The 15,213-nt window shown below is 35.3% G+C and overlaps 2 protein-coding genes across 5 annotated transcripts in view; both read left to right on the top strand.

The window, feature by feature from the left end:
- Positions 1-4,775, top strand: part of LOC110113360 (glycosyltransferase BC10) — a 25,434-nt gene extending 20,659 nt beyond the window's left edge. For 3 of the 4 annotated variants that reach the window (XM_020845910.2, XM_020845921.2, XM_020845916.2), the window contains exons 7-11: positions 1,440-1,538; positions 2,034-2,096; positions 2,198-2,320; positions 2,414-2,452; positions 4,242-4,775. In XM_020845910.2, the coding sequence (XP_020701569.1) occupies positions 1,440-1,538; positions 2,034-2,096; positions 2,198-2,320; positions 2,414-2,452; positions 4,242-4,370 (453 nt within the window). In that variant the 3' untranslated portion in view covers positions 4,371-4,775. The remainder of the gene's footprint in view (positions 1-1,439; positions 1,539-2,033; positions 2,097-2,197; positions 2,321-2,413; positions 2,453-4,241) is intronic. The other variant, XM_020845928.2, reaches the window with a different exon arrangement.
- Positions 4,776-10,701: 5,926 nt separating this feature from the next.
- On the top strand, positions 10,702-11,508 carry LOC110113220. The gene has a single exon (XM_020845691.2). The coding sequence runs from the start codon at positions 10,735-10,737 to the stop codon at positions 11,230-11,232; it is 498 nt and encodes a 165-aa protein (XP_020701350.1). The 5' UTR covers positions 10,702-10,734; the 3' UTR covers positions 11,233-11,508.
- Positions 11,509-15,213: the final 3,705 nt, after the last annotated feature.

Raw genomic sequence — 15,213 nt, 5'->3', positions numbered from 1 at the left:
GACTACGATGCCACGTGGGAGCCATACGAGAGGATGAAACATCAATTTCCTGATTTTCACCTTGAGGACAAGGTGATTCTTTGGGAGGGCGGTATTGTTAGGCGGACAAGAGCTGAACCGGCCCAGCCGGTTCAGCAAACATATAGGAGGCGGAGGTATTCCGCCTCCTCTACTTTGGCCAGCCCACAAGTGGGCCCCACTTGCTAGCATCATTTGAAAATTCAAAGAGGAAGGGGCGGCTAGGCTTTAGGAGGGAAAACCAATTAGGAAATTTATTGTATTAAGAAGGATGAGTGAGATTAGGGATTTTCATGTTTTGATTGATTGCAATTAGGGTTTTCTTGGAGGCTTGGGCTCTAGAACGAATTCTAGAGATTGGGAGAGTGCGATCCTCCTCTCGAATAGAGGATCCTTGTATCTTTGCTATTTTCCTTGCATCTACTAGTAAAATACAAGTTGTTTCTCCATTTTTCTCTCAGATTTTCCCTGTTTTCCACTGTTTTTGCTGTTTTTCTTGCTGTGAACAGCAGTTTTGCATTGAGATTTGCTGTAGAAGCGAATAGGAAATACTTGAAATCAAGTATTTCCTATCACATTTCTCCTAGTTTGGATGTATAAACTTTTTTCAATATCTTGATAATCCTCATTTGCAATTGAAAACTGATTGATTTGGGAGGGAATTCAAATTGGAGAGGGAATCTTGTATGGAAAGTAGGTTGATTTGGGAGGGAATTAGGGAAGTATATATAGGGCTAACTATGGGGTGATTTTAGGGTATGCAGGATTTGTGTTTGATATAGATTTATTTGATGAGTCTTCTAGCGGTTGCTTGGGTTTGTGGAAGAGCTAATCTATCTCTCGAATAGTAGATCAATTATATCTTGCTTTGCTTTTGAAGAAGAAATTAAAAAAAAAACAGCCATTATCTTGTTCTCTCTTGTTTGTTGTTTTTACTTCCAAGATGCATTACATTTCTCCTAGTTTGGATGTATAAACTTTTTTCAATATCCTGATAATCCTCATTTGCAATTGAAAACTGATCTATTTAGTTTTAAGAAAACCTTAATCGTGCTTCTTCACTGAAATGATGCTATAGTTCCTGCATCTGCATGAAGAAACAGTTATGTTATCTAAGCTTACGATTCTACAATAGATATTCTTTTCATACAATTTCTGTATTCTCTATCTGCCTTAAGGTAATGGGGAACCCAATTTCACTCAAGCATTGTTACCATATTACGGGCATCTTTCGAATGTTTTTTGCTACAATTTCTAGATTGTTCTTTCAATTTTATTTAATAAATAATCCATTTTATTCTATTGCTTCTCGTTCCCTTTTTGGTTCAAAATCTCTAATGTAAAATGCTTAAATGATATACATCATATTTAAATGGCATTTTTTCCAGTTAAATGACGGATTTTTTTTGGTAAATTTCAAGTATTTTCCATTGCTGCAGTGGTTCTCGATCAAGCGGCAGCATGCTATACTACTACTATCAGACAGCCTTTACTACACAAAATTCAAACTTTTCTGCAAGGTGAGTCCATGCCTAATGTAATGTGGTATTAGCTGACCATATTTCAATTAAAATGTATAAGGCGTTTGGAATGCATAAAATAGATCCATCCTCTTTTTTTCTTATGGTGCTTATTTAAATTGACATTGTTCTAGATGCTAATATTTCTAAGCCTAGTCACGCAGAACATGGGCTTTGGCTGTACCCAAAAAAGCAGCTTGACCAAACTGTATAAACATGCATGCACTTAGGCTTCGTTTGGGACGACTTTTTTGTTGCTTCTTAAAGCAACTTTCCAATATAAAATTTTTAATTTTTTACTAAAAAGCTGCTTTAAGTAGCAACAAAAAAGCCATCCCAAATGAAGTTTATTTTCATGGATATGTGAGAAAATTGTGAAGACATTCTATTCCCGTTATATTTCTACTACCTTAGGTTTCTAAATAATGATAATAGGCCATCATGGTTATTTTCATGAGAGTAATCCTAGTACCTATACCTTTTTTATTTTTACAGCCAGCTATGGAGGGCAACAGAAACTGCTATTCTGACGAGCATTACTTGCCAACTCTCTTCAATGTATGAGGCCTTAGCTTTTATCTAATTCCACTTAGACAATTTTTTGGGCATGTTATTCCAATTTTATAGATTGTTTTGTTGACCTTAGTTGTATCTTTTAGATGGTCGACCCTACTGGTATTGCTAATTGGTCGGTTACCCACGTAGACTGGTCTGAAGGCAAATGGCATCCTAAGTTATATAGAGCTGAAGATATTACATTTGAGCTTCTCAAAAAAATTAAAGTATGCATTATGTATTTTTTTTAAATGGTTTAAATTACTAAGTGCTGATGCTTCTCTGCTAATGAATTGAGCGTTTTCTGCTGTTATGTGCAGTCTATTGACGAGAATTTCCATGTTACAAGTGATGCAAAGGTAAGCTCACTCTATGATAGCATCAAAACAGTCCTTGCATGGTGTATTCTTTCACATATGACTACAGTTTAGATGAGGATTCTTTTACACGAGACTTTGGATATAGGCTGCTTATATATTTTTGTTGAAGATATGAAATAAAATCAAATTATCAGGTTAGAAAGATTAATCATAGTAAACATGCGTTCATCCTGTTTCAGAATACACTTCCTTCCTACCCCTACGTATCAAAAACCATCTTACTCGTTATGTGCCATTAAAGATTCAGTTTATGAGCCTCTCCAAAGATAAAGACTACGTTTGGGACGGCTTTCTTACTGCTTCTTAAAGCAACTTTTTAAAACAAAAATTTTAATTTTTAAACTAGAAAGCTGCTTTAAGAAGCAATAAGAAAGCCGTCCCAAACGAAGCAAAAGAAGCTAGCTCTTGAATAGTTTCAGAGTAGTTTCTATTGCCCTCTTTGTCTTCTCTATTTCTCTAATGATGCATGGTTCTTTTTTACTTTCCTGTAAAATAAATTGGTAGCCAATTGTCAAGTCTTTTCCCACTGAAAATTCCAAGTACATATTTTTAAGGACTTCTGATGTACTTGCAACATACAAATACTTGTCATTGCATGATAATCTAGAAATGCGTTAAGAAAAACAGATATTCAACTGGAAACCACTCCCATTCAACTGATTATGATTCTTCATATTTACCAGAGTGGAAAGTATTGTTCTAGTGTTTTCTAGAGGCCTGAAACATGAAACAATGACATTTCTTTGCAATGCTTTTACATTTCTGACACTGAAAGTGATAGGCCGGACAGGCCCAAGGGCCGGCTCAGCTGGTGTACAGGAGGCGGAAACAGTCCACCTCCTTTGGTTCGTTCCGCCCAAAGGGGTGGGCCCCACTTGTCCAAGTGATTTCAAATTAAAAAAGAGGGGGCGGCTAGGGCTTGGGAGGGAAAATAGATTAGGAAAGCTTTTGTATTAAAGAGGATGAGAGGATTAGGGAGGATTATGTTTTGATTGATTGGAATATGGTTTCTTGGCGACTTGGGCTCTAGGCTCTCTTGTCTAGAGATTTGGGAGAGACGATCCTCCTCATGAATTGAGGATCTCTTGTATCTTTGCTTTGTTCTTGTTTAGCTTTGTTTCTATAAGATTTGCTATCGTCTGATTGTTCTTCCACCATAATTTCTTTTTTTTTTTCTCGTTGTTTACCGATTATTGTTAGGTTTGCTTATGAACTCAAATAAATCCGATAGGATTACTTGTGAACTCAATTATGATATAATTACTTGTGAACTCAAGTATTTCCTATCAGAAAGCTAGATTTTTTTTGTTGGCCTGGATTCCCTTCGTTTTTGCATTCCAGAAGAACCTCTATGAACAGTAATGACTGGATATAGTAAATTGCATTCCAAGATTGGAAGCGGCATTGCTTTATCTTTTAATTATCTTTTGGGGTTCATGCTGAACTTCTTCTGCAGATTACTTGAATGAGTTTTCTTTGTTCAACGAGCTGTCAACATAGTTTCTCAAATATCTTATGCTTTCATTCATTATATCAAAGTTTTTGTTGATTACTTAAAGGAAAACACCCTCGGTCATTTTCTAATTACTTTCCAAAATACTTAGTTATCTTGCTCTTATAGATTCATATCTTTCTCCCTGCATTTTTGTTCATCTTAATTGAGCTTGTAGATTGATTTTCACCGTTGAAAATAAGTTTTTTTTAATCTTTCCTTCTTCATCTGTTTGCTACACAATATAATTCCTTTTCTCCATTCCTGCTCTTGCAGAAAGTTATCATGCAGAAACCATGTTTATGGAATGGGACTAGAAGGCCATGTTATCTTTTTGCCAGGAAGTTCTATCCAGAAGCCATTGAGAATTTGATGAATATTTTCTCCAATTACACAGATTTTTGAGCCTTCTAAATGATTAGATCATTCTTGGCTACCCTTTTGTTTTGCTTCAACCAGATTTCTCCTCACTTGATACACTGCTTGCATCCTGAGCTGGAGTTTCTTGCGCTTGCTGGCATTCAATTTCTCAAAGCTTTCAAAGAGTTTTTGAAGATGTAAATTTGAATGATTATACAATCTAAGAGATAAAATGCTTGGAATGGATGCTAAATGTACCTTAATAGTATTTTATGTGTAAAATGTGAAGCTGTTTTTTTATGAATGTACTGCTTCACTTCTCTCATTCAGTATTATGGTGTTTAGGTGCTTATTATTTCTATTTGTCAGTACTTGGGGATTCCTCCTTGGGATATCAATTTTGTAAACTACTGTAAGCAGGGGGGAGTTAGGATTTTTTTTTTTATTGTGCTCTGTGCAATTTGATGGAATATTGGCAGGGAGTTTGCAGTGCCTCTGATAGTCTTTTTAAAATTGTAAGACCTGTATTTGTAATTTAGGCGTCAAAAGCTGCTTCGTAAAGCAGCTTTCTAGTAGAAAAAATAATAATTTTTTACTAAAAAGCTGCTTTAAGAAAGCTGTCACAAATGAAAAGCCTTATTCTTCTACATTTTATGTTTTTTGTCTTGTTTCTAAGAGTATAATCTTGATATGCCAAATTAAAAAAAAAAAAAATATTTGATTAAGTATGAAAATTGATGCAAATTTTTTTTTTTTGAAAAATTTCAGAATCAATTGGGAAGCTTTCAAACTTCATTTTCAATATGCTTATCAATGAATAAAATATTTTGATGGGACAAATTCATCGATATCGCTAAGGTCGACATTTGTTGGTTATAAAGTTGGTGGCCACCATTAATACAAATGTTAACACCTAAATCTTCAACACTTGAGTCTCCTACTTTCATCATAAAAGTTATTATCCATAATTTATGTTTGATATATTATATCAAAGCATTATCTAATTATAGAGAATGTCATCCTTTGTGATGTCGATGCCTAACGTTAATACCAGCATTGATGCCCTTGGAAGCAATACGACTGAAATGCACTGTCGACACTAACGTCAATGTTCATTGATGCTAATAGCGTCGATGTTTGTCAACACCAATGTTGTCTCCCGTAGTCACCAATAAGGCCAAAATCTTTTAGTGACACCAATCTTGATATTCATCATCGCATGTCGTTGACCCCAATTTTAACCCTCATTGTCCCTAACAAGGCCTATGCCTACATTCTTTGTTGTTATTCTCATCTCCTATAAGGAGAATGACTAGCAAACTAACTACTATCTCCTAATAAAATCTTAAAATCCTAAGGCATTGCCTACTCCGCCATGAAAGTTGTCTTTCATAATCATTTCTACTACCTAATATCAAGAACTTCTCCATTTCCAATGAAGGACATCCATTGTAATATATAAGCCACACTAGTGAAATTATTTCAACTCGGGCTACGTCTAATGATCGTCCTTTTAAGATTTTAATGTAAAACTTAAAACCTCTAATTAACCTATTTCATCATTAAAAGATCACTTATAATTTTATTAAAATAAAGTTCTCACTTTTAAATAAAAAAAAAATTATAATCTTCCTTTCCTCCAGAATAGAAAGAATATTTAAAAAATAGAAAGAATTTGACTCAATTCTAAACAAATCCTAAATAAATAAATCTTTAATTATTTAGGATTGAGTCATTTTCTTTCGATTTTTTCTATCAATCTTATCAATAACATACTGATTATTTTTATAAATAATTAGATAAGAATCATCGCTCATGAAATTAAAAAAAAAAATAATACGATTTTATATTTTCATTATATATAACCTTTAAATTCTTATTTATTTTAATCTTCATTTCATTTAAAAAACATTCAATCATTATCCCAATTTTAAATAATATCTTTTCAAAATAGGAAAATAAATTATGCTAATAAGCTAAAACATGCATTTAAAATTATTTAGAGTTTTATCAAATGAGAATATTATCTATTAATTTGCATATATTAGCAAATGCAAAAGCCCTAAAATTTCATAGTATAATTTATTGCTTAATTTTTTTATTTGAATTATTTTGTTAGGTGTTATTTTCTCTTCAATAATAATTGATTTAGAATATAATTAATTTTTATTTAAAATTTTATTCTTATCCTTATAGGCTTATTTTATTTAATTATCCAACATTTTCTATAATTTATTTTATCTTAAGCTTCATTTAGACAGCTTTATTATTATTTTTTTAAATAATTTTTTAATTCAAAAATTTCTTGAATTAAAAATTTTATTTTAGAAAATAGTTTTATAAAACAGTAAAAAAGTTGTCCCAAATAAAATCTTAATTAGATATTTTAAATAATGAAAGCAGCAGAACAATTCATAGATGCTTAGTTGATTCTTTCTGACTTTTCTTTACCTTCATAAAACAATAAACCTGATTGGCTGTGAAATTTGGTCTAATTAATTGCATTTTTGTTTCTTTATTGTGCAATATTTGACTAATTTCATCCAAGTTTTCTTAAATTAATGAAAAGACCCCTACCATCCAAAATTAAGGTTATTGTTAGAATAAATGTAATTCATTGCAATTTCATTTTATTACAGTAATTATAAAATTCTGTTATTTGACATTTTGCATTTTCTTAGTCATGTGAAATTAAATGGTTTGAGCATTTTAGATGAGGAAATAAAAACTTAATTTTTTTTTTAATGTTTTCATCAAAAGAGATTTTTTTTAGGAGATAAAGCTCCATTTGATTGGATGATATTGGAACACATTTTGCAAATTAATGAAGTTTATTAGAACTATCATTTTGTTGAGGGTGGTTTGAATCCTATTAATTTTGTTGTGGGCTAGAAAATTTGATGTGATAGGAAGGTAGAGTTTAGAGGGGTGTCAATTCGTGTCAACGGATCGGGTTCGGGTCAAACCCGGAATTGACCCGGCAATGTTCGGATCAAAATCGGGTCAAAATCGGTCAAAAACGGGTTTCCGAGTCAAGGAGTTTTCGTGTCAATTTCGGATCATTTTCGGGTTGCTGGGTCAACCCGAACCTGACCCGATTTTTAAAACTGGTAGATTTACTGAACACGAACCCGACCCGTTTCGGGTTCGGGTTGACCCTAACCCAAATTTTTCCGGGTCGGGTTCGGGTCGTGTCAAAAATTGACACCCCTAGAGTTTATTTTCTTATCTTTCTACAAATGTCTATCACACAAACAAATAAATGAGAGAACTATTATAACACTAGATATTTTTTACTTGAAAAATCTAAAAAGAAAAAATCATATGGCCTTGTCCGGCTGAAATGATTCCACTATATATGCATGAATTATGAAGATTGGTTTGTCCCTTAACTTAGAGATGATAAAATGAGCAGAGTATGGAGAATTGGCAAATGTCCATATGGATTTTTGGGGTTCAATGACTGGCAGTGGTTCGTCGGAGGAGGGTTGACTGAGGTGGTTGACCAATGAAAGGTCTTACGGTGGAAGTCAGACGACAAACATTTGATGCAATGCTCGGCCAACAGAAGTTTGATTGTGATAGTCGGGTGGAGGTTCGGCGATGGTGGTCGGGCAGATGTTTGGTTGCCATCAACCAGTAAAAGTTGGGTGATGACTGTCTGTCGAAGGTCCACTAGTGACAGTCGGTTGGCGAAAGTCCAATAGTGACCTCTAATTAGTGGCTGCTAGCGGAGGTCCGACTACAATGGAGGTTCGACAATGGCAAACAAGTAACATGCATATTTAAATATTTTAGGGAGTGACATGCTTCATAAATATGGGAAAAATCGAAGCAATCCATCGAACATCTGCATTGATTCGCTCGATCATAGATATTTTCTTTCATATTTAAGTGTCTAAATGATGTCACAATTAAGCAATTGGGACTCTGGATTCGTTTCCATGAGTCGTTTGATTCAACTATAAGCATGACAAATTTGAAGATTAATTGGTCATTTAATTATTATTCTAAAGCTTTCAATAACTATTAATGCGCAATTGAATATTTTCAAATTTTTCAAAGAAGATGGATTTAGACCTTGATATCATTCAAATAATTTTGATTATGTAAATTATTTGAATTTTTAATTTTTATTTTTAAATTATAAATATTGGAAGTCCACAAATTTATTATTTTTGTCCTATGAAAACTAAGCCAATCTATTAGAATGGTAGGAAAAAGGGCAAGGATATGCTATGCAAATTCAATAGATTATAAAATTATAAAAAGATTAAAAAATTAGAAGATAAATAATAAATGAGCACTTGGTATATAAAAGTGAGATATAATATTTAAATATTATTAAATTACTTGAACTCCAAAATTTTAACATATTTTAAGTGTATTTTATATTATTTTGTTAAACATGCTGGTTCACAAGCTAATAAGTTGAGTCAGGATTGACTCAAACTTATCCTGTTAGCTCATCGAACTCGGCTCACGAACCATTTATCAAGTCGAGCTCAAGCCGGTTTACGACTCGGTTTGACTCACTTATACCCCTAGTCTAAAGAATTTAAAATGTTATAATTATCATATAAAAATAAATAAATAAATAAATATAAGATCATACTTCAAAAAATATTTTTAAAATAATTTATGAAGCTGCTTTCTTCACATTATTGATTAAAATTTTATAAATTCATGAAATGAATACAACACTACAAAACGGACAAATATGATTAAATAAATTAGCGACAAATGGATAAATTGTTGCAGTGTTTCTCGTTGTGCCGTTTCTTTAACGGAAAATGCATAAAATATAATTCTCACGCATCTCAAAGCAGATCCTATGTTCTAAATCTGTCTTGTATTTTTGTTCTAGTTGTTTGCCGGAAGCATAAGATATTGTATGTGTAATGTGCTTGGAAATTCTTAGCATTAGAGGGGATTATTTAATATTAAACATATACGTGTGAAGATGATTGATAAAATAAGACAGACATTAGTGGCTAATGGATATCAGACAATCAAAGATTAGTAAGCACGAGATGATGGTCGATGAAAAATATTAAAAGTCGGGAAACAATGGGTGCTTAATTTTTCTGTTATCATAATAGGAGGAGAGACTGGATGGCTGGGAAGGCATATACGAGTCGTCGATGGCTAATAATTAGGGGTGTAAGTAAGCCGAGCCGGCTCGTCAGCCGGCTCGAACTCGACTCGTTAGCGAGCTCGCGAGCCGAGCTTATCAATACTTATTAGTAATAACTATCGATCATTGATAGACATCAAACGATAGGTAATACAGAATACTTGAAGTCTATGATGCGAACTGCATTAGGCATGATTTCTTTTGTCAAAATAGGATTTTGTTTTCCCTATATGAGCATATTGGACTCTTGATATAAAATGTGCAAAATTATTGAGAGGCAATGATCAAACTCTTGGGAGAGCACATCGAGAATTAACCCCAAATATATAATTATTATGATACTTTAGGGAAATTCTAACCTAAAAAGTTCAAGATTAGCAAGCGTGGAGTATAACTGGAAAAAATAGCACGTATTCAATAGAAATTGTTATCGAGTGAGGAACCATATAAATCACAAATGTTGTCGATTTGAACTAGTTCAATTTTAAATAACATTAAACCCATCACATGCTTAAGAAATTTCAAATTATTATTAAGAATACTTTATTTATGTCCATTTGAGCTTAGATCTCAACATTCTAATTATCATTGAGTTCATCTCATCAAATCATATTATTTCGTACAACTTCATATTAGATTAATAAATCTATAATATATAATAAATGCAAATGATATGGAACATCCTAATAAAAAAATTGAAAAAAAAATGGAACATCCTAATTATAGAACATCTCGGGAATATTTTATCTACGTTTGTACCAGCTTTCTAGAGAGTTCTAGAATATTCTAAGATAGGTGATACATATTAGTTGTAGCAAGAAGGGAAAGATGTGAAAAATATTATGTAATTTTGAGCTTTGAGCTTGTAATTTGGCTTTCTATATGATATTCCTTCTAGCAGATCCAATCTTCCAACGACCCAATACATCAAGAAAATAAGAATAAATCAATATTCATTTTTTAAGTAAGTCAACTTCACTTAAAAACCTCACCAATCACTCCCATTTGGTATAAATTTTCAAATTCAAACAAATAACCATTCAAATAAAGATGTATTTTTCATAACTAGCTTAAAATATAACAATTTTTAATTAAAAAAAATGCTAAGTCAATCAAAAGCCTTTACATTTAGCCCCTTACAATTTCACAAAATGAGAGGGTTGTTTACATAAATTACTCGAATCAAACCATAAATACCCAACAGAATCCTCAAATCTCAACCCTTCGGTTTCCTAAGGAGTTTTTTGGAGAACACAGAGAGAGAGAAGAGAGATGGGATGTCATCACTCGATCGAAGCATCAGTACCGTTCAGTGGAGTTCGTGTGATAACCATCAACGGCCACTTGGAGCTGTTTGAGTCGCCGGTCACCGCCGGCGAGGTGACCGGAAAACCCTCTCACCACGTTCTATGCTCGGCGGCCCATCTTCTAACCACAGGGGCCCGATCGCTCCGGCCGGAAGACCGGCTCGAATCCGGCCGGCTCTACTTCCTACTCCCACAGTCGGTTCTCCAGGCCGGTCCGCTCGACCTCGCCGCTCTTGCCACACGGCTCACCAATCTCGCCCGAACCGCTCCCGTTGTAAAGGCCAAGGTCGAATCGGCTGCTACTGGACCGGGTTCAGTAGCGGCTGGGGTCAATCACGGAAAGGCGCAAGAGCGGCCCCGACCACACATGTGGCGGCCGGTTCTGTCCACCGTGCGGGAGATCTCCTTATCTCTTTCCTTAGCCTCGCAATCTGTGATAAAAAGCCCTAAAGCTAAGGCCTGAATTGTAATTTTCAAAGGCTGCATGGAATAGCACGTGTGGAATTGATCGCACGTGCGGAATTGATTGCACGTGCTCGTCCACATTTTCGTGATTGTCTATAGCTTCCTTATTTGGAAAAATTATTAGGTGCGGAGTGTGCACCGTCCGCACAAGGCATTGGAGGGTGCTCGGTACCGCTTGGTACCGAGCACCCGTCAATTCTTATTGCGGACGGTTCTCCCCGTCCGCACTTCGCACCTAATAATCTCTCCCTTATTTGGATATCGAAAGACCACATTAATTCAATAGGAATTTTTATCATTAAAAATAGGAAATGATAATTTTCCTTCAGTATTTTTTTTTTCAAGAAAACATATCAATTGCTTATATAATATGCAAAGTGTTGAATTCAAATTTATTCATGAACAATATTTAATTTTACGAGCAAGTTTGTCGGGAGAACAAAGGAGTTTTTAAGCAATAATAGAGATCGAGAATAGAGGAAGACTAGATTCTCCTAATAGTTCAAGAGATCTCTTTTGAAAAATAACAATTTTGCTATACGAAGATAATGCACTGTGCAGACTTAGTCGCGAGTTGAACATCTGCGGTTATTTTCTTAGGAGCGCTTTAAAAATTTTATTATATTTTAGCTATCTTAAATATGTCATTAAAAAGAGAGGGCGGCTTGATCTTATGTTTGTATAAAATATATGTTTTAATAAGTTGTATGCATTATGCATGACAATTAGTGCCAATAAACAAGATCAAATATGTCCTTGTTGCATCCTGGAATATTTGTGGCGATAGGGAAATATAAAGCTTAGCATTCTAGCTTTATACGATGATCCATCAAAATACTGACCCTATATCGATTTTTCATCACAACTAAAGTGGCCTGCGAACAATCCTGCAATCCGACTTCTCCCCGGCTTACTGGCTGAGTTGCATTCGATTTGGTAGGGATGAAATGAGTTGACATAAAAGTCTGTATGTAGTTGGTGAAATCATAAGAAGAATGTATATAACCCTATTCCGGCGTGGGATCACATGTGAAGAATACTGAACTATGAGCTTTCAGGAGTCTCGACCCTCTCTAGCAAGCAGTATGTAGCGGTAAATCGAGCAAATCAATTCAATTGAAATGCCCTTATCCTCCCACTCGAAACTAACTGAGATTCTGCTGACTCAGATCTGATGGTCTAACTTGAATGGAATCTGATCGATCTCAATCTGGAACAACTAGAAAGTTTTGGCATAAACTCTTCCGCCCACTTCCCGCCTTGACCAAGAATAGAAGGAACCTATTCTCTTACACAATCAGCTGTGCACAAAGATGTTCCTACTTCTATTGAGAGTGACCCGGAGAGAGACCCTCTTCATCTATTGCTCGGGAGATATCGCAGCACACCGAGACCTTACCTCTTATTGACTTGAACAAACTCACTCCCGTCTTCCCTACCTTTACTCACTCTTTGAAAGACAGAGATAGATAAAAGCGTAGGGATGCAGCGTTCATAAGAGATACCAAAATTTTTACATTAAAATTTCTAAAAATTGGGAAAATTCATAGGGCCTTGCTTAGTTTAGGATTTAGTCCACTAGTGTTTGCAATTGATTACAAATGATGTCCTTCCTCGGGGAAGGCGTTGGCTCAATGTAGTTAATATACATTACAACGAGCAAATTACAAGGTTGGAGTCAAAATAATCCGGTGACATGAGAGTTATTCTTAAGAGAATGTTGGCCTGTTTATTTTGTTAGTAGGATCGTAGTATGACGATGGCGGTCAAAGGAACCTAGGGGAGTAAATGAGTCGAGTCAATCGAGCTCCAGCCATGCCTAACTCAAACTTGACTTATTAGCCAAGTCACTAGCTCAAACTCAAATTGAGCTCGAACTTGACTCGTGGCACTGAAAAAACATGATCTCCCCAGCCAATCTTGAGATCACGTATACCGCTAGAGAAGAAGAAAGGAGTTCAGTTGCAGCCTGTCCCAATTCGCGATTCGGCAAATCTCGGACTCCAACTTGAGAAGATGAAGAGGTTTGTTTTTTATTACTTGTTTTTGTTATTTTGAAAATAGTTACAGCCTTGTTAATGACCAAGGTAAAGATATTGGTAAGGACTTGCAAAATTTTAGGGGTAGGAGTGCAAGTAGAAGGCCCCGATTTCGGCCTAATTCAAACCCTGACATTGTTGCGACCATGCCTGTCTCTAAAATCTGCACTCATGAACCCTCCAATCCTCAAATTACTAATATCTCTCAAGACCTCCCGCAAAATGTCATCGGTCAACCTCTTCATTATCAGGCACACTCCCCTTCCCCTAACAAAATGAAATCTAGGAAATATGACAATGCCTTGGATCCCCCTAGCATCGAAATTCCTGTTATTGGAGATCCTTTTTGTTTGGGTATCCCAAATCTGAATTCTCCAAATGCTGCTGCTTCCTCTTCTTCTACCAACTTACAAATTCAGACTTCTTCTGCTGGTCAAGCCTTTGTTTCTCCTAATAAGTTTGATATTCTGAACTCTGAAGGGGAGGTTAGGGATCCAGCTCTTAATCCGAGTGATGACATGGATAGTGATGCGTTATCTGTTGAAGTTGTTGGGAAGGGGAAAAAAACTGTTGTCCCGCCCAAGCAAATCAAGAACCTAGAAACTACAACAACCAAAAAACCTGCTAGGGGTAAGCAGGGGAAAAAACCCCATGCTAAGCAGTATTCATGATGTATTTTTCACCACTGGCTGCGTGGAACATTAGGGGGTTTAATCGCCCTGACAAAGTTTTTTGCTTAAAGCGTCTTATTAAGTCTTATAAGCTTGATCTTGTTTGTATCTTGGAAAACAGGATACATCTTCACTCTCTTCAAGATCCGAGCTTTGAAACTTCTCATTCTATCTTTTTGAATGAGTCTAGCTGCAACAATTTTGATCTCTCCGAATCTGGACGCATCTGGGTGAAGTGGAATTCTTCTAAACTGTCTTTCACTCCTTTTGTCATCACCTCTCAATTGATTTCTGGTTTGATCTCTGTGGCTAATCAAACCCTTTTTCAGCTTTCTGTTGTTTATGCTTCTAATAGCTCGACGGATCGCAAAGATTTGTGGAACTCTCTCTCTCTCTTGCTGCCACTGGATGTCTTCTTCCTTGGGCAATTATTAGAGATTTCAACTGCTGTAGATATGCCACCGATAAACTTGGTGGTTCTCCTCTTACTCACTCTGCTCTGAAGGATTTCAATGACTGTATTTTTCTCAATGGCCTGGTGGATCTTCATTCTGTTGGTTGCAATTACACCTGGTATAATCAACGGATTGACAACCCCATACATATTAAACTGGATAGAGTGCTTGTGAATGATGAATGGATGAATAAATTCTCTGAATCTTTTTGCTCCATTCAAAATCCATCTTGCTCTGACCACAGTCCTGTCATTTTACATCTTGGAAGCGCGAATAAGGCTTTTCACCGCTTTCTCTTCAAAAACTATTGGACTAAGGTCGACAAGTATTGGGCTATGCTTTAGAGATTTTTTCTAGGCCTTCTTATGGAAACCCTCTATCTCATCTTTGTCACTCTCTCAGGCTTTTAAAAAGTGACATCAAAAAAGAAACATGGGCTTCTTCAACTAGTATATCTAAGCATCTTGATTCTCTTAACAACAATCAAAGGGATTTACTGGAGCAATTGCTTACTGACCACAACAATACTGAGCTTAATATTGCCTATAAAAATTGCAGCTCTACTTTGACTAATTTCAACAATCTTTATGCCTCTTGGATCATTCAGCGGACTAAGGTCAAGTGGCTTAAATTTGGGGAAGATGATATTAAGTTTCTGTCTATTATTAATCTCCTCACCTCTAATCCTTCCTCTAGCAGATCTGATGTGGTCTCTACTATAATTCAATATTTTCAAAGTCTATATAACCCCTATAATACCCAACTTCTGAATATGGAGATTTTTCTGATTGGGGTAGCTGTTCCGTTTTGTTGC

Source organism: Dendrobium catenatum, unplaced genomic scaffold (genome assembly GCF_001605985.2).
Source record: "Dendrobium catenatum unplaced genomic scaffold, ASM160598v2 fragScaff_scaffold_1638, whole genome shotgun sequence".
Lineage (NCBI taxonomy): Eukaryota > Viridiplantae > Streptophyta > Magnoliopsida > Asparagales > Orchidaceae > Dendrobium > Dendrobium catenatum.
This window is presented reverse-complemented; position numbering and strand designations above follow the sequence as displayed.

Excerpts from the sequence above, each read along its gene's own strand:
- LOC110113220 (XM_020845691.2), top strand. The coding sequence starts at position 10,735 with ATGGGATGTCATCACTCGATCGAAGCATCAGTACCGTTCAGTGGAGTT.